The sequence below is a fragment of the Anser anser genome (assembly GCF_964211835.1).
Source record: "Anser anser genome assembly, chromosome: 12".
In the NCBI taxonomy this organism is placed as follows: domain Eukaryota; kingdom Metazoa; phylum Chordata; class Aves; order Anseriformes; family Anatidae; genus Anser; species Anser anser.
This window is the reverse complement of record NC_139733.1, coordinates 12748708-12767896: the sequence shown is the minus strand read 5'-3', so window position 1 is coordinate 12767896 and position 19189 is coordinate 12748708. Positions and strand designations below refer to the sequence as shown.

General features: G+C 54.4%; 1 protein-coding gene across 5 annotated transcripts in view; it reads right to left on the bottom strand.

The window, feature by feature from the left end:
* Positions 1–409: 409 nt before the first annotated feature.
* Positions 410–19189, bottom strand: part of PLXNA1 (plexin A1) — a 108628-nt gene continuing 89848 nt past the window's right edge. For 4 of the 5 annotated variants that reach the window (XM_083795399.1, XM_083795401.1, XM_083795400.1 and 1 more), the window contains exons 24-32: positions 15543–15689; positions 14592–14751; positions 13925–14106; positions 13380–13476; positions 12492–12682; positions 11444–11613; positions 9481–9693; positions 5693–5843; positions 410–2671 (exon numbers count right to left, since the gene is read on the bottom strand). In XM_083795399.1, the coding sequence (XP_083651525.1) occupies positions 2576–2671; positions 5693–5843; positions 9481–9693; positions 11444–11613; positions 12492–12682; positions 13380–13476; positions 13925–14106; positions 14592–14751; positions 15543–15689 (1407 nt within the window). In that variant the 3' untranslated portion in view covers positions 410–2575. The remainder of the gene's footprint in view (positions 2672–5692; positions 5844–9480; positions 9694–11443; positions 11614–12491; positions 12683–13379; positions 13477–13924; positions 14107–14591; positions 14752–15542; positions 15690–19189) is intronic. The other variant, XM_083795403.1, reaches the window with a different exon arrangement.

Sequence of the window (19189 nt, the reverse complement as noted above, 5' to 3'; positions counted from 1 at the left end):
GCAACAGCCCACAGCTCTCAGAAATCCAGTGACAGCTCGGGGTTCGTAGGTTTGGGAAACAATTATAACTTCTTTTTAAAATATTTTTGCTGTTGTGGTTTTTTTTTGTTGTTGTTGTTGTTGTTTTTAATCAGCATCTTCTCCTTTCCCTCCTTATTAAAACAAAACCAAACCAAACAAAATTACAACATAATGAGATGTGCAGGCTTCAAACGATTGTACTGCATGGTGAGAAATGCTTGGAAATTTCTTCCAGACCATTTGGTATCCTTTTTTTTTTTTTTTTCTTTTTATCCCTTTTTTTAACTGGCTGTGTAAATTCGTTTCATATTTATATCAGTTTGATTCTCCTTCAGTTAACTATACAGCACCCCACTGGGGCACGAGAATTAGATTGTAACCACATATATATATATACACACTTTTATTTTTTCGTTTTAATTAAAAACTTCATTATTTCTCCCTCTCCCCCCCCCCCCCAACTTGCGGTTTATGGGAACGGGCAGAAACCAGGCGGGCCCCTGCCCGGTTTGATTTCTGCGCTCACCCACTTCTGGCCGAGCGTGGTCCCCTCCGCTCGGCCCGGGCAGCAGCAGGGGCTCTCGGGACAGAAAAGGAGATGGTTTTGCTCGGTTTTTGGAAGGTTTCAGTCGCCTGCTCCGAGTCGGGGCAGCGCTGGGCACCTTTTTGTTTGAGGAAAGCAGAAAAGCGTGCGGACCTGGCGTTTGGAAGGGGGCGAGAGCCCGGCTGGCCCCGTGAAACGCCAGCAGGCACGAACCGCGGGAAGGGCGGAGGCGGCGGAGGGGAGACGGGGTGAGAATGGGGGAGAAAGAAGGAAAAGAGAGAGAGAAGAAGGTAAATGCGGGGTGGGAAACCCTGCACCAGCCTGGGCTGCCCAGGGCAGGGGAGCAGAGGACAGCCCCGGTGTTTGGTCCCTCCATGGGCTGGTGCCCAGTTCCAGCCACAAGCCTGGCTTGAAGCAAGGCCAGGAGAAGCGGAGGAGCTTCCTCCCCGCCCTGCCTCTTCCTCCTCACCCAGCCACAGCCCCCTGGGACCCAGCTCCTCCGGCTGTCCCTGCCCCGGGGTCGCATCCTGCCTGCCCATGCTGCTGCTCCGGCAGCGGCAAGCCCCGCACAGCTCCTACAGATCGCAATGATCCAACCCCGGCGCCTTCCCTGGGGCAGCACAAAAAAACGACATGAACCCCCCGCTTAAAATAATAATAATAAAATAAAAATAAAAAAGGAAAAGTTTTTAACCATGCAGTCAAAATTTCAGTCCTGTCCCTGCCTTCTCCCTCCGAGGAGCCAACCCTGAAACCAAGCCGCTGATGCTGTGGGTGGCTCGCAGGAAGGCAACAGGAAAAAGCCAAACACCCAGGGAAAAACCAAGCACCCAGGGAAAAACCAAGCACCCAGGCCGGTTGGTTCTCCAGGTCCCCTCCCGAGTGCGCCAGATCACCCGCAGCCATCCGCCACCCGAAAAGCACCCGGAGCACCTCGCAGACACCGAGACAGCACGGGCCGTCCCTCAGCCATCCCCAGGAACAGGAACACCGACCTCGGGATCTTCCCTCCTCTCTGGTCTCCCTCAGCCAGGTCGTAGCCTCCGGAACCACTCAAGCAGCATTTAAATAAGAGCGTCTACTCAGCTAACGAAACTCCCACTTTTTTTCTTGTTTTGATTTTTTTTTTCATTTTTTTCTCTCTTTTTTTTTTTTTTTGCACTAAACAACATTCAAATAAAACATGGCACAGGACGTATTTTAAGAAATATCAAAGCTCAGGATTTCTCCCTTTCCTGCCCACCCCTATTGCCCCCAAACCCAAATCTCCCCAGCATCAGTCCTTTAGCTTATTTTTTAAAACCATTTTTTTTTTGTTAGTTTGTTGCAAAATTTAGAATCTTTTTTTTTTCCCCTCCCATTTTTTGTTATATTTTTTTTTCCTTTCTTTAAATTAAAAATTTTGTCTCGTGTAAATTGTGCAAATATAGCAGTTAACACTAGTGGCAGAAGGCCAGAGAGAGAGAGAGAGAAGGGGGGAAGAGACAGAAAAAGAGACAGGGGGAGGAGGAGAGGGGGCAGACAGCTGGGGGGCGAGGGGGGGAGAGCAAGTCAAGTACAGTACAAACAGGAGCCCACCCCCCTCCCTCCACCGAAGTAACAACAACATCCAAACGCCGTCCTAGAAAGCCCCGCGGTCCCGACCCTCCTTCCCCGCGGGCTCAGGGGGCTCTGCCCGGGGCAGGGGGTCCCCGGGGGTCCCAGCGGGTCCATGGGGCACGCGGCTCCCTCCTCCTCCTCCTCGGCCGCCCCCTTTGCAAGGTCTCTGCCGCATCCCGGTTGCATCGGGGTGCGCGTAGAGGGGGGGGGTGTGTTTTATCCTTGTGGCTGCTGTCATCGGGATGCTTTTTGATTTTTTTTTCCCCTGCTGGCGGGCGAGGTTTCCTTGTTGGGCGGTGGGAAGCGTGCGCCCGGCCCCAGCCCCAAAGTGTCCTGCCCGCGGCTGCCGCTCGCTGGCCCCTCTCCTGCCGCCGCCGCCGCTCGGGAAGCTGGCACCGTGCCGCCGCCTCTTCAGCTGCTTAAGGCCATTGTGTCGATCGCCTGCTCCAGCTTGCTCCTCAGCCGCTGCCTCCTGGCCTGCTCGTCCTTCTCTAACGCGGCTAAAATCTGCGGGAGAGAGGGGAGAGGAGAGGGTGAGGACCGGCACTCGCGCCCCGAGGGGCTCCGCGCTGCCCAGCTCCGGCACAGGGAAGGGCACGCAGGGATGGGGAACCACGAGAGGCAGCAGGGGTCGGTTCCCATGCCTAACGGGGCCAGAGGTGCCCAGGGAGAGCACCCACAGGCTGCAGTAACACCGGGGATGTGCCACCTGCAGCTAATGGGAAGCCAGCTGGACAAGGTGAGATGAAAACCAATGAACATCTAGTGTCAAATGCAGGGCAAACCCCCAAACCACGGCACTAACAGCTCCCCAACACATCCGTGACTCCAGTGATGCTACCAAGTCCTGGAGAAGCACTAGCTTGGCTGCGGTCTGCAAAGTGGATCCACGAACCCAAAAGGACGTGCCGCACCGAGGAAGCTTTGGTTGCCTCCAGAAAACCCCGCCGATGTCTCCCCAGGGCTGGCAGCGGCGTGGGACGGACGCTGCGGTGATGGAGTGGCCGGAGCAAAGCCTGCCTCGCTGGGAGCCCCGGTCCTGCGCGAGGGGAGCACTTGCTATAGCAGGACCACGAGAGGATGGCTTTCCTCCACCGAAACCCCCTCCTCTGCACAACCTCCTGCAGATCGCAGGGTGGCGGTGACGGTCACCTTGCCCCCGGGGGACACGGCCATACCCGCTGGTCCAGGGAGGGCTGGTGGAGGGGGTGGAAGAGAGGGCTGAGAGTGGGGATAAGGGATGAGGTCAGCTGCCCTGCAGTCGTCACAAGTCTCGTCTCACTAACACCGCGCCGGCAGAGCAGAAAAGCCGATGTAAAAAAAAACGAAAGCTGACAGAAATCTCATCTCCTCGGGTGAGCCAGTCGAGAGAGCAAATTTTTTTTGCAATTAAATATCAAGGCATCCGTCAAAGGGGACTTGATTAACCATTTCATTGGCCGCATAATTGGAAACAAACTGTTGTATAATTAATAGACTTACTAGGAGGCTGGCAAAGTCCATCAGGAGCCCTACAGGTACCTTCTTAATGGGGAATCAGCTCCCTTTGATTGAGCGCCGCTGCAGCGCCCGCGGGCTGGCAACCCTGCGAGAGCTCCCAGGCTGTCACATAAGCTGCCATCGGGGACACCCCCTGGCCGTGACACCCTCCTGCAGAAACCCAAGCCCCGCGTGCCTTAAAGGCGGCTGAGCTGGCATCGGATGAGGTTGGTCCAAGAAGCTCAACAGGATTTTATTCCCATTTTCTGCCTCTCCCAGTAAGACACCACGGCAAGCTAAGGTGCTCAAAGATTCACCGCCTGCCCCTGCAGCTACCTGGTCCTCTTTTATTCCACCTTTAGGGAATCAGTGCAGCAAAAGGAAACGTGCGCCGAGCACAGAGAGAAGACCCAGGTTTGTCACCTGCTGCAAGGAGCCAGGACCACTGATTACCAAGATGCAAGTACCCAAATGAAAATTAATTATGATTTTCATTCACAGCCAATGACAGCATATTATTGCACTGAACAACAGGAAAAATTATTCTCTCCCATTTTGCATCAAAGAGGGTGCAATCGGGCTGCATATAATTGTGCTTAATGAATGAAAACAAACAAAGGGAACAGCTGCGATTTATTAATCCCATTACAAATAATAAAAGAAGTTCCTGAGAGCTGTGAACACACTTGTGATGCTCGGAGAGCAAGACACTCAACAGATGTCAGGCTGCAGTTAGCTGACAAAAAGAGGACCTGTGTCCCTAAAGAGCAGCTCCTTAATGCCACGCGGTCCCCTCCCTGCTTTCACCTAAGATTTGTTTAAGGATTGGGGAATTTTAGCCTGGAGGAAGCGAACACCTGATGGCTGAGAGATGATGGCTGATCTGGATCCTCCAAACTGCTCTTCATCCCCTCTCATGGTAGCCACAGAGCTGTTGTACAAGCCCTCGGTGGCCAACCCACCAGCCAGAGGTACGGGGGCCTCCTGGACACGCCATCCCATGGCCCCTGGGGAGCAGCACAGAGGTCCTGCGAGCATTATCACCAGTGCACGGTGACCACCACGTAGCCACACAGGGGTTTTGGCCACCATGGTCCCGCCACTGCCCTTAAATCCAGGGCCAGCTCTGTTAGGGCAGCGGCAGGGCCCTCTCTCCCTGAGCAAGGGGATGTGCCAGCACTCTGTCACCTAAATGAGCCACCATTCAACCAGTCTTCAGTCTGCTTTACTGGGAGAATAAAGCCTGTATTATCCTGTTATATGTACGGATCTACATTTTACTGTAGTTACATATTTTATTGCTTTAATAAAAAGATGCAGGGTGTGGATTTGAGCGGTGCTTGGCGAAGTTAATTTGTATAAATTACGACAGGAGGGTTTTTAACCTTCCTTAGTACCGCTCACAAAGAAAGCACTGAAGAGGCCACCGCATCCTCTAGCATCCCCGGGGAGCAGAGCTGGCTGATGGCATTACAGTCCTGGTGCTGGTGCCACCACGGCGTCGTGGCGGGCAGGGCAGAGAGAAGAGGCACACCGAGATAATGCTGCCAGCTCTGCAGCTCCGCGGAGCTCACATGCCAAGTGCACATGCAGCGAAAGAAAAATAGGTGTTTCCTACATTGCTCCCTGCAGAAAACAGGGGAATGAAGCGCTGCCTGTCAGCACAGGCGCTCAGGAAGGGCCACGGATAAAAGCTGACACAGCAGCAGCGGGGCCAGGGCTGTTGACCAGCTCCTGGCTCCATGCCTGGCCCCCATCTATGCTCCCCCTGCCTTCAGCCCCGTGCACCACCTCCACCCTTCTCCAGAGCCTGCTCTAAGCCAGGGTGAAGCCACGCTGAGAAGGGAACGACCCCACAATCCCAGTATGCTCACACAACGACCCCACGATCCCAGTATGCTCACACAACGCCACAAGGGGCACCTAAACCTCCGGGCACAGGCACGGACTGAGTTGCCCTCCCCAGTTTTACAGGATATTTATCCATAGGAAAAAGGGAGAATGCAGAAGTGACACAGCTCGCAGCCCAGGTTTGATGCCCCGTCTTACCTCGTCCTTGTACTTGGTGATGTAGGAGTAGATCTCGTGCAGCGCACTCATGCTGTTGAACTGGCTGAGGTGTAAACGTGACTGCTCTGCCAGGTACGCGCTCATGTCCTGATCGCTGATCGCTGGCATTTTAGCAATATCTGCATAATATCTGCAAGGGAGAGGCAGGAGAAATGGAAGAGCGGGTCAGAAAGAGGGAGAGGCAGAAAGGGATGAGCTCCCCCCGTGATGTTTGCTGGGAACGGCCTCTGGAGAGGCAGCACGAGGAGCAGCTTTCCTCGGCGCGGCACCGCACCACCATCGCTCATTACGATGCTGCTGCTCACCGAGAGGTCTCCCAGCGCTTCGCGGAGGGGTCAGCATCATTAGCAACACGCCGCCGATGGAGCAGCTCCGAGCCGCAGCGCGCTGCCTGAGCCCAGCCCCGCCGATCACGCTGGGGAGCCAGGATCCGCCGCTCTGAGGGACTTCCCACCCTCTCCTAAACCATATATTTTTTCTCCTTCCTGTCCCATTGCTCCTCTGTTTTGCCAACGAAACCCATCTGCCGGAATCCTTCAAGCCTGCAGCAGCATGTAAGGATTTGTTACCGTTCTCCTGAATTCGGCGTGTCGCCAAGCCAAGGATGACACTTGGCATTCAACGAAATGTTCAGGGCGCGCACTCGGGACAGCCTCACCTCGAGCCCTCGCAGTTACACAGCCTCCTGAACTCTGTTCAGTTCCGTTCTCTGGTGGTGGCCACCAGTGAGATACGCCCTCACACTTCCTGGGACACCTGAAGATTCACCATCCCATCCCACAGCTGCCTCGGCGACACGCTCAGCAAATAAATGGGAACCCAGCCACGGCTCGTGTCATCCAGAGTCGTAGTGGGAAACCAGAATATAACGCTTCAGCAAAACCGGAGGGGATGAAGGCAGCGGCAGCATCCCGTGGCAGCAGGGGGGTTACACCAAGCGGACGCCGCAGTGGGCTGGCGAGGAGCCCACCCCACAGCCCCAGGGCCTCTCCGTCCCTTGAGGAAAAGCCACTACCGGGGACAGTCCAGCCGGACATGACAGGCCTGCTTCTCAAAGACACCAGCAGACATTTTATGACCAAGATACAGTCTCTGCGTTCACAGGTGCAAAGTCAAAAGACAGCCTGAGGTCCTTGAGGAAACCACGCTTGGGTCCACGGGCCTCTACTGGGAAAGAAACCCTACCCACAGCAAGCAAACCCTGCCTGCTCCCACCACCTGGAAGCAGAGATCCCAAGGCCCTCCCATGTTTGCTTTACTCCTCGTGACTCTTCAAACAGCTCAGTGAAGTTTCTGGTACGGTGATTAGCATCATTAGCACCATCAGCCGAACTCTGAGGTGGAACACGGCTGAAGCATTTGGCTAGGAGCAGATGGCAGCGAGACCGCTTGAGGAGACGAATACGAGGATCTGCTCCATCCCGTGGTGCTCGACTCAGCTAGTGCTAAAATACTGGGGCCATTTTTACAAGGAGGCTCACCCGCACCCAGAGGGTGAGGAAAGATTTCCTGAACGCTGACGAGAAGAAAGGAGAACAGTGGTCTGAGGTGAGGGCCTCTTCAGCTGGCCATCAGGAGATCCATGCCACTGCTAGATGTGATGTCCCCTGAAGCTGGCATTGCTTCCTTCCATGCAGAGGAATATTAGGGAAAAAAAGGCCAATTTTTCTGAGTTTCAGTCAGTGTTGATCAGCACAGAAACCCCACAGAGAACCTCCCGTATATGCTTAGGTGGAGGTCGAGGCCCCTGAGGGGAAGGACTCATGGGAGGTGAACGTACAAAGAGACCCCCTGAAGAAGAGAACTCCTGTGGCTGCCATAACGGGATGTGCAGGTAAAACGAAGCAGTTCTACGTTCCAGGTTTTACTGTGACACAAAGGATGACAGGAAACACTACTCAATAAAATGGATGGCTTGCATGGGTGGGGGTCCCAGGCAGGACTACCATTTCACCTGCTATAGCCGGGACCCTGGCAGCAGTCCCCTCGTGCTTCCCAGGGCCCCCCTAAACCCTTCAACATACTATTTCTGCCCCAGGCTGGCAGGACACCCTTTTTTCAGGATGCCTGACCCCAGGTGGCAGACACACATGCTATGGGCACTATCAGTCCCACTCTGCCACCCCAGCATCACTCCGACCCTGCCTCTGCAAAGCTTTGCAACGATAACCGTGCCAAAACCCAGAAACGCCCGCTTTTGCAGGAAAAAAAACCTTGCAGCAGACGAGCAGTGGGAAAAGCATCGCACCCTGCTCGGCTGCCGCTGGGACCGCACCCCGTGCTCCGAGGCAGCGCGGCCGAGCACCCTGCTGCTCCGCAGTAAGTGGCGGCAGGAGCATTTGTCACCAGTTACATCTCCCGTCTTCTCCCCGAGGACCAAGCACGTCTACACCAATGTTTCTCTCCAGAACGGTTTTATACCTTTTCTCTCCAGGCGCACACAGTGTTGAGTATTTTTGTCACAGAGATGGCAAGGTCGGAGAAATTCACCCTGCGCTTAAAGGCAGTGAAGTTTGTGATGCTCCTAAGGGACCCCACTCCAAAGCCCCCTGTAGCTCCCTGCAAAGAACTTTTTCCTATTACAATGCAGCTCATCTCTCATCTTAGCCATCATATTTCAGGGACATCTTTTCTTCTGATCCAAGCCATACCTTCCTGGAGGGAAGAATCTTTTCTCTGTACCTGCCTGCAAAGCACCAGGCATGCCAATGGTGCGGCAAAAATAACTGTGTACAAGCAAACATCCAAAGGACGATTTAGGCTACCAAGTCCCACAGTTGCAAACTAGAGAACATGATGCTTATTGTTGCCTGGCCACCTTTCATTTGGCTCATCCCGTATCTAATTCAAACACCAAAACAGGGAAGGGTCCTCAGCAAAATACAGAACATAATCTTTAGAACAGCTTATAAGCACAAGGGGAAACTTGCACCAGAAACGTTAAATCTGGCATTTTTTAAGCTTTATAAAGTCCCAGTTTGCAACCCAGCAACATTTTTACAGTAGGTCTATTTGGAGGGCTCTGTAGGACATTTCCCAGGTTTCTCTCCCAAAGGATAAAAGTGAACGCAGCATTATGCCCAAGAGCATCAATTTGCAATCAGCAGCGCTCAAACCCTGAACCTTTAACACTGCATTAATTCAGTGGGACAGAAGGATGTCTCTCATCAGCTAACAGTGAATGAAGGGTGTCAGAAGAAGTCAGGGGACCTGCTCCTTGCCCTGCTCCTCAGCACCACGACAGCAGCCCAAGCACTGCCTCGGAGCATGTTGATCTCATCAGGATCCCAGGCGAGATGTACAGATGGATGAGAGATGGGAAATGGTAATTTTCAACCATTTCAGCAAAACCTCCTGCATGTATTGTCATGGTAGAAAAAAGGCACTTCTCTCGTCCATGACTTACTTCTTAGTGTTCTTCAAAAGCAATCAAGGGAGATGTTAGCAATTCCCTAGCACAGACCAAGTTTTTACAACAGACAACATCAGAAAACCCCAAAGTGGAGGTTGCTTTTAGCACCCCTTAAGCAAGTCATAAACAGCTCCTCCAAACAGTCATTGCAAACTCATTCCCAGGGATAATCACAAGAAAGCACCATCTCTTTAACAAGGACTACTTCCCACCAACATTAGCACAGTCTCTCTTCAGAGGGCTGACAAGAGGAGTCTCCTCAATGACCAAGCCCTCAGTGTGAAGCCCCCACTCCCACAAACACTCACTTTAAATCCTCCAGGTGAAGCAAGGAGCTCCTGCCAAGCCTACTCACCTTTCTACCCAGCTCTTGTAGTTGGGGATGTCCTTGGCGTACAGTAGTTTGTTGGAGGGAGAGTCTTTTCCTAATTTGTGCTCAGAAGTTGAGCAGGAGTCCATGAATGTCTGAGCCACCACGGATAGGCAGGCATCAGTAATACTGTTCTTGTGAATGTCGAACACAAACTGGGGGTTCTTAATCACATTCACCCAAAAACGTAGAGGTAGACTGAGGGAAGAAAGAAACAGGAGTCAGCACCTGAACCGAGCCCTACAGGGCAGTCAGCACACACATATCTCAATTTGCAGAGAAGGAGCTCCTCACGATCCAGGATTTGCTTTTCCCAAGCCCCAGGGATGCAAACAACCCGGGGTGAACAGCCATTTGCCTCTGCCCCAGCGCAACACCACGTCCTCTGCCCAGCCCAGCATGGCCACAGCTCTCCACGGAGAAATTCCTCAACGTTGTTGACATCTCCAAAGGCAAACCAGGGCACCAAAGAGCTGCAGTTTCTCCAAGGATCCACTCACACAGAGCAGCCATGGCTGAGCCCATGGGTCACCACGCATGGTTCCCTCCTCTCGCATCGATAACCCTGCCTGAGGCACCTTGGGGCATTCCACGCGTCTCTCGTGCTGGAGGAAGGACTAGCTGGACTCCCCGAGGGGCTCATTAGCACACTGAACACAAGAGGACAATCTAGGCAGCCTCAGATGCTGGAAATGCACCTCTAAGTTATAGAGGCAGTGGGTTTCCCAGCCAGCCACGGGCTGGATGTTTGCTGCATACTTACGCACGAGCCACTCTCCATTGCTCCATTTCCCACTCTCCTGCCCCTCTCCTCTCCCAGGAGCATTTCGGGGTCTCCCCATATCAGAATGCCTCTCGGATCTGTCATCCCTCAGCACCGACACCCAGCGAATGCTTTTATCTTAGACAAAACACACTTCATTCCCCAGGACTTCCCTAATGAGGGTACTGGGTGCATGTACATATTTCATTTGTGAAGGGAATGGCCTCAAGAAATTAGCTCCACACATCGAATTAGCACCCAGAGATAAGCACAGGCATTAGTATGCAGGAGCCTGCATGCCCAGCCCCTGCGGAGCGGGGCTTTTTTTCCTCCTTTGCCTTTTGCTCCTTCTTTTAATATAGAAAGCAGAGTTATAAATCAGTTCCAAGCACTTCCGCACTCTCACATCTCCATTTAAAAATGTTTCTTTTCCTGCCCCGCTAATTGCCAACAGTTACTGAACTATACAAAAGCAATTTGGCTGCCATTTAACAAATGCCAGACACGGGAACGTACGTACCCGTCTCCAGTAACGGCAAGATCAGAGAGATGAAATCAGTGAGGCAGCAGAAAAGAAGAATGCTGAGGCGGGGGTTGCAGAGAAGGAGCCGACAACGTGCGCTCGAGCCCCGGCCCCAGCACAGCACTTACTGAGGTCTCATAAGCAGCTCCTCCCCGCTTTTCAGGGAGCAATTAGCAGAGCTGATGGGCTGGCTCTGCAGGCGAGGTTATGGAGGATACGTACACGGCTTTACACTAACTTTGTTAGGGCACGCTCGGCTGCGTGATGGGAGGGAACGTGGCACACACCTCCAGGACAGCCAAGACGAGAATCCAGGCTGGCATCTCCGGAGGAGCCCCGAGGACAGAGAAGCCCGAGCACCGTTTGCTCAAGGTGAGATGGGAGCGGGACTGCATTCAGCCAGCTCCAGCCGTCAGGGGGAGCGTGCTGCCTTGGACTTGGGGATGTAAGGGCTGAGGGAGCATTGCATTCCTGGGATTTTTTCTGCTGCGGAAAGGCATGCAAGGGATTTACCCACACCCAAATCACAGAGATATGGGCCTCTCTTGTCCTGGATCACTTCCACAGACAACCAGAGGCATATTTCTGCTCCCTGTGGGAAGGGTAGGAGGTATCATTAGCTGTGACACCGTTAGCCCCGTCCCACTGCCCCTCTCCATTACCAGTTACTCTTCCAGGTGTGCCTGACATCATAATCATTGATCTGATGCTTATCAGCTTGTTCATCCAGGAAATCAAACATGTATTTGATGGCGAGGGGCAGCGCGCTCCCACGATGTGCTGTGCTGAAGATAGTCTCAAACAGGTCATCCACGAACTTCTGCAAGGTGCCCTGAAGAGGAGAAGGAGAGAAGGACTATTCAGCACCACCAGAGAGATGAGCCTTTAAACTAATTTCACTCCTATTCCTACCACCTGGAAGAGAAGCCCAGTACAATCTGTGTAACCATACTGGTTCTCAGTGGTTTCAACAGAAAAACAGGCACCATAGCAATCAGATTTCTGCTTCACCGCATTAACCGGCATGCTAAAAGCATAGAAATAAAATCACCGTATAGAGCAAAAAGATGAAGGGATGTATGTTGTGTCATGGTCTTTATTTGGGTTCCATTAAGGCACCCAAGACCTGACCACAAACATCGCTGAAGAAACCCTTAAGTCCCACGATGCAGGGAGCCAAACCACAGGAGACGGCTGACCCCAGTCTCTGCTACTCTGAGCCAGTATCTTCAGCTCAGGCTCCTGGTCCCCTCTGAGGACATCTTAGACAAACGGCACCCGCTCTGCTTTAGAGAAGGTTTTGGGTGTGCTGAGGGAAGGGGAACCTCCTGTGATGCCAAGTGCCCCAGGTATTTATTTACCCTTCTGACATCACCAATGTTGCAGCTTAACCCCAAACAGCAGACAAACGGGATGAGGTGCCTGCTCCAAAGCACCTCTGCTTTGCAGTCCAGCAGCTGCTCAATGACACAGCAAACAGTACAAGTGCCAAAGGGTGTAAAAAGCAAATAGGACAATCCACTTAAGGGATGCCCATTTAGGGTTGTGGCACACAAAAACAGCACCTCCAGCTCAGGCCCAAAAATCAGGAGAGCAGTTCCTCCTGTGCTGAAGGAGCAGTCTAATAAAAACCAGTGCTTATCCTAAATCCTTATCCCTCCCCATCCAGCTTTCAAAGCCCGGTGGCAGCTCTGTGTCTCCGTGCCGTACCTTGGTGGCTAGCAGGCGGGTCAGATAGATCTCGGAGACCATCTTGCTGCCCCGGTCGCCCTCTCTCTGGTCCATGTGGTCGTGGTTTTTCACCAGGTGCCAGAGCTTGGTGCCGCTCTCCAGGTCGGGGGTGATCATGGGGGTCCGTGAGCGCAGGCTGTCGGGGCTGCTGGCCGTGCGCAGCATGCTCTCTGCAAGCACCCAGCACAGAGGGAAACTCGACCTGACCTCCACCTCGCCACCAGCCCCTCCATCCCTGTCCCCTGCTCTGACTTCAGTGTGTGTTCCCTGCTAAACAGGAGCTTGGGATTCAGCCTCTCCCGTCGGCTGTGCTGGGCATCACCGAGGACTCTCCTCGCAGCCTGCCCAGGTAAACGAGCCCCTGGCTGATGCAGAGAGGCCAGCACCATCTGATACTGCTTGCAAGGGACTCTGCAGAGGTCTGGCTCCCAGCTCGCAGATGCCAGGATCACAGCCTGGCCTCCCGTGTCAGCCTGAGCTGACCACACAACTCCCTCCCAAACCCAGGCCAAAGCACACTTGCCAGCACGTTCGCTAGGGCCCTCAGCTAAGCCTGTTTAAGTGCTTAGAGCCTCTGTGCCTATTTTAATGAGATTTCAGGGGAATAAAAGGGAGTGGATCCCTTAGCTGCAGCCATCTGACACCTGTCTTTCTCCCCTGAGTCCAAAGAGATGACTCTGGGGGGCTCTGCTCCCTCTCAGACACCAGCATAGCACAGTGCAGGAGAAACGGGGATTTAGAGGACTTTGTTCCAGTGAGACAAAATTACGGGCATCTGTCCTGTGCCTCGGTCTGCAAACCCAGCCTGGTGCTGCCTTCCCTGCCAGCACCGCCCAGAGCAAGCTTTGGATCCCGCTGCACACTCACCGTATCTGCTGAGGGACTTGGTGAAAGTGGAGGAGTTGGAGATGTTGTACGCTGAGTTCTGCTTGGGCACCAGGGCTACCGAGGAGCCATCCGTCACCTGCAGGCAGAGGTGGCACGGGCAGGCTGTGACACTGGGGTATGCACACGAGGAACAGGCAGGGAGAAGCCAGCCCAGGAGAGATGAAGATGCACTGCACCCCATCCCAGGGACACCCATCTCCAGCAAAGGAGACCTAAACATCTACCTCTGCAACACCTTGGGGGCACAGGGCACAACGGGAATGCAGCAGAAACTTCGACATGAAAATGGCAAAGCAAGGTCAGAGCAAGGAGCAGCCTCTGAGTCCTGAGGATGCCCCATGGAGGGCTTCCTTGAACGGAAGGGCCATAAACACAGGGACCGTGCACGGAAGTGACTGCAGACCTCCTGGCCACGTCCCTTCATGAGCAGCCAGTTCTGGACAGCCCAACTCAGGCCCTGATCAGGGTAAGGGGGAGAAGAGACGTTCAAGCTGTCAGCAGCTTCTGACTGCCCGGTGCCTTACCTGGTAGTGGGCCAGGGTGTTGAGCCTCTTCCAGTCATTGTCAATCTTTGTGGTGACATCCTCGTCCTGCAGTATGATCCGGGCCATCCTGCCCTGCCGCCACTCTGTCCCAGTGAGGGAGAAGGGCTCATGGTTAGCGGGCAGCTTGGAGGACAAAGCCAAGGAGAGCAGAGGAGCAAGGTCTGGGCATAAACGAAAGAGCCCTGCCATCACCTTTAAACCTAAGGACCGACGACTGTCAACATGGTGTCGGGCAAAAGCTGTTTCTAAGTGTTCAACAAAAGACAGCACCAGTCTGGCCCTGGCAACCCTTCTTCAGCTCTTCTCCTCTCCATCCTCCTGCTCCTCCTTCAAGAACAGGACTATTAGCCCTGTTCTCAATTATTTCTGGCCTCCCTGGCCCTCAGCTAGCTCGTACCTGCATCCCAGACCACAGTCAGGACAGAGAGGGCTCCTCTCCTCTCTGCTTGCAAGACTGACTTTCTCATCCCCATGCACAGCCAGTGCCACCAGCCCAGCAGTCTGAGCCAAAACGGACTGGACAAACACAAATGCAAGTGTCCTGACAGGTCCCCTGTCCTGATTTGCATTCGCCTGCCTCAAACGTTTAGTTTTTGGCACTTCTGCTCTTGTCTATTCCAAGAGGAGTGCTCGGCCTCTCTCTTACCCAGGTCCATGTCTCCAGCTTTGGGACGCTGGGAATAGGGCACCCCTTTGTAGACAGCATCCAGCAGCTTCTCCTTCACCTGCGTGATGGTGTCACAGTTGAGCACCTTGACAGGAATCTCTGGGGCGTTCTCGTTCTCAGGGTTCACACAGTTGAGGGTCTGCACAGCACAGAGGGCAGAAAGACTTGAGTGAGAGGATGTCACACACTGGCTGATCCAAGGACATGGGGCTACAGATGCCTATGGTCACATCTCAACCCCAGGCTGCTCTGGAGGTGCAGCACCATGGCATATTCCTGCTTCCCTCTTCTCCCCACCTGTCCCCTTCCACCCCCAAATCTCCAGGTATTTCCAGAAGACAATATGCAGGAATCCTGGGCCAGGAAACAATGCCCTGCTCACAAAAACCTGCACAGCTTGAGCAATGCCCACGCACACTCCACTCCCAGCTCCACTCAGGTGGAGACGGAGGCGGTAAAGAACCAGCTACAGGCTCAGCCAAGGGCAAGGTCCAGCTTTAACATGCAGCTAGACAGGGGAGGCAGCTCATATGGAAGGAAGAGAAGCATTTCCCCATCTCCCATGGAAATCTCAAGGCTTTGATTTGCACCCAACGTGAGCCACTGGCTGGCTGCTCCAGCCAACACGTGCTCAACAGCGTCTCCATCCCCATCTGTGTCAGGGCCGTGGGGTTTGCTGGTGCTGAGGGGGCTTCAGTTCATGTTTGGCTTCCCCAAAGCAAACCTCGCCATGCAAAGGCCCCTTTTTGCACCCTGGTGAGATGGGTATCACACAGACAGGGCATAAGGCACCCAAGGATGCTGGAGAGAGGAACAAGAGAAAAAATGCTCCATGAAAAGCACTTTGGGTATCTCCAAGACCTCGTTAAATAGCTGGACCTAGGGGTCCTGGCAAGAACCAGTACCAGTGGGGTTCCTGCCTGCACTAACCAGCATCTTGTAGTCAATCTGTTGCCGGATAAGCTTGTCTTCACTGAGGGAGTAGCGAGCCTCTCCTGTGATGGCATCGATGGGTCCCTTCTCCATCTGCTGCTTGATGGCACAGTAGAGCATGAAGAGCGGTTCCCCAGCACACTCCTGTGGGACAGGGACGGAGAGAAAGAAAAGAGGGGGGGGTGAGAAGGTGCCAGGCACCACCCTTTCCTGCTCTGTCCCTGCAGCATTAAGCCCCACCTGTGGCTTTATAAACAGTCTCCAGTCCTTGCCCTAGTGTGCCCCCAGTATGCTCCCTGGAGCAATTCATTCTCCCTGAAAACTTGCTGGAGGTTGTTCTCTTATCAACCCCTAGCTTCAGTTTCCCAGAGTTTCCAGACACTCGTGGATAAATTCTGCTCATTCTATAGGAAAGGATGAGCTAAAAAGGTTAAATTCAGGACTAGTGAAAAGCAGAGCTGCTCTGGGCACAACGCACCACAGACACGACTTAGTAGAGCCGTCTGTGCATGGGATACGAACTATCACCTGAGCATCTGGTCCAGCCGAGGAAAGCACGTGAGGAGTGGAAAGTGACTGCTGCAGAAGGACAGCCTGGGGGCTCTCCCCTGGTAGCACGACGCAGTCCTGGCATCTGCCAGGAGGACACTCTCGTGTGAGAGAAGGTCGAGAGATTTCTCCGTGAGACAGCTGAGCACAGCCAGCTGGGTCCAATGGGAAGGAAAAGCAAGAGAACAACTCGGTGACAGTCCTGCCCTGACCCTCCAAACCGACGGAGTTTCCTGCAGTTAAGCCATTTGCCACCTGCATGTCCCCACTGCCAAAGCCCCACTGTCAGAGCCATCAGCCACAGCAGCCAAACCTCCCAAGTAGGAGGAAGGGAGAAGAAAACTGGACCAAGCACTTCTCCCAAAGATGCTGGATATTAAAACTGTGGCAACCGAGGACGTGCCAAGGTTGGAGGCACCAACCAGCCCGGAGCCATGAGCTGGTGAAGGGCGGTTGGAAAAGGACACCCTTTATCACCCAAGGCATCCCAACGTGCACTTCCAGATGCAGACGTCAGCCCTAAAGGGGAAAACGGGGTAGGATGGGAGCGGAGGGGGCCGAGAAAAATCCCAACAGATTTTACCCCCCAGCCCTTGCCCCTCCCTCCCAGCCGCCTCGCAAATAAATTGTACTTTGGTGCAAAGTGCGGCTGCTCTCCCTGTCACCATATGCTGTTAGCATCTCGTTAGCATCTGCGGTAATTAAAGAGACAGCTGCTAACGAGCAGGAACAGGCATACATCATCCCCAGACCTTCCGACAACACGCCTGTCTTTGAAATTATGTTTCATTTGCAAACTTGGCTTCATTAAGTCAGCGCGGAAAAGTGAGAGACCCGAGGTGGGTGCTACGCTGCGTGCTAATGGCTGCCTCGGGAGGCGAGCGCGCCAGGCTGGCCGAAAAATTGGGAGCCCCACGGTGCTCCCACGGCACCCCGAGCCGAGCCCTCCGGCAGGAGGAAGATGAGAAGGTGCTTCTGCCCGTTGCTTATAGAAATTTCTTGTAAAACCTCCAGGCTGGGGAAAGCGGCGTGGATGGGGAATAAATCAGAGCGGTGTTCCCAGCCACGGCGCATGTGCCTGCTCCATCCTCAGCCCCAGATTTCCCCTCTGCAAGAGGGAGCCCCCAGCCTGCTGTCTGAAGGGACCCACGGCTGTCCCCAAAAACCATCCTGCACATGGCAGCACACAGCCTGACAGCTCCCCTGTGAAACCAAGTGCCACCAAGGAGGGATAAAGCCACAGAGGAGGCTCAGTGTGAGTGCCCGGGCAAGGACAGACGTCGGGGCAGGGAGGCAAGGTCTGGACCACGGCTGTTGCTCCAGCCCTGCTGCAGCTGGCACCCGGCTGTGGTTCTGGCATCACGGCATCCCCTCCTCTGCTGCTCAGACGCCAGCCTGGCTGGCAGGGAATTGACCTCTTTTTGGATTCATGGGCTAGACCTGGCCCTACGGCCACCCCAGAGGGATGGAGCCGTCCTGGGGATGGGTATGTCTCTTCTCCATGGCAGGTGAGGATCATTCAGGGCTCGTCCCTGACAGAAACCACCGAAATGAACGTGGCCTACGGAACCAGGCACCGGGCAGGTGCCCCGGGATGATGTCCATGGGGTGAGAGGCAGGAGGGGATGGTTTGATGGGGACAGGCCACCCCGCAGGCTGCTGGAGGACAGGGATGTGTCCGGGCTCTGCCAACCCCAGCACAGCTCAGTCGCGGCAAGGGGACAGGGCAAGGACAGGCTGAGGGATGAGGGATGTTCTCCCTGCAGGCTGAGCAAACACCCCGCGAATGGCATATCCGCACACATGTCGGTACGTGGGGCGCAGGCTGAGGCAAGCCAGCTAAGGCTCAGACTCTTTTATGGACTAGATTTAGCTCATCAGGCACCTAATATCGCGCATTTTTCAGTGCTTGTCTCAATTTATCCCTCTCCCTTTCCCCGGGGTGTCTCATTAAGACTCTGATAAATGCTACCGCAGGGCCCCGTGAAAGCGCCAGCCCTGGCTGACTCCAAACGCTGCCATCTCCACCCCTGGCCCTGGGCAGGAGGAGGCTGTCCTGTGCCTGTCCCTGTCCCCGTCCCCATCCCCTGTCCCACGACACGGCCGTGCGCCCAGCCCCGCTCCAGGCAGCTTTGCTGAGAGCAGCCCTGGCAGCTGGGCACACATCCGCCTGCCTCATTTACATGCACAATTACCGCGGTTTGGTGCAAGGCATATGTTTTCCTGCTGGCAAACTGTCTGCTGTGATACCTCTCCATCTACTCCGCGGGTTTCTCCTGCTCCCCATGCCACCTGTGATCCTCACTGCCGGGAGACAGGCAGGAAAGGCCCCGCGGGTCTCCTTCGGTGGGGCTGACACAGGAGGGGCCACGGACGCATCCTCAACCCTCTTCCACTTTAATGTGAGTGACCCAAGCATTTCAGTTTCCACCACTTCCCCAGCACGACAAATCTCACAGCCAGCGTGCTTATCCAAGCCCTGTGCATAAATCCCTCCTGTTACAGTGCACCTAGATCAGATTGCTCTCCTGCTGCTACCAGCCAGACACCAGAGGTGACTTCTTCTGCCAATGCCATGTCTTACCCAAGGGTTTTGGAAAAAGGCATTGTCCAGACCCCATCCCCACATCCCTCCCTTCCTGCTACTCCTTATCCTCAGGCTTACCCAGCACTGGCAAAGCACACGGTGACCTCTCCGAAGAAGGACTGGGCTGTGCTGGGACAGACACAGGACAGTGGTGGCAAACAAACTGGTCCAAAGCAGCTTCTGAAGGAGGTGGCCATGCCCCTGTGACCTGCCCAGTCCAGCCAGGGACAGGACAAGGGTGTCCAAACGTGCACACAAAACCAGACTGTCCCCAGATGCCACCCTGGGTGTTGGAAGGATGTGTGCTCTGCCTTGATGGGCTGAAGAATAACCGTGCCTACTTGAAGGATCCTGGTACTTCAAGTAGGATCTGACCTTCAAGGGGGGATCTGACCCCTTCCTTGGCCCATTTGTGCCCTGGGAGGGGGCTGCAAGGTCCTGCCTGCCCACCCCTTCCTACCTGGTCCCACCTGGCACTGCCACAGCAAAGGACAGGAGGGCACAACCC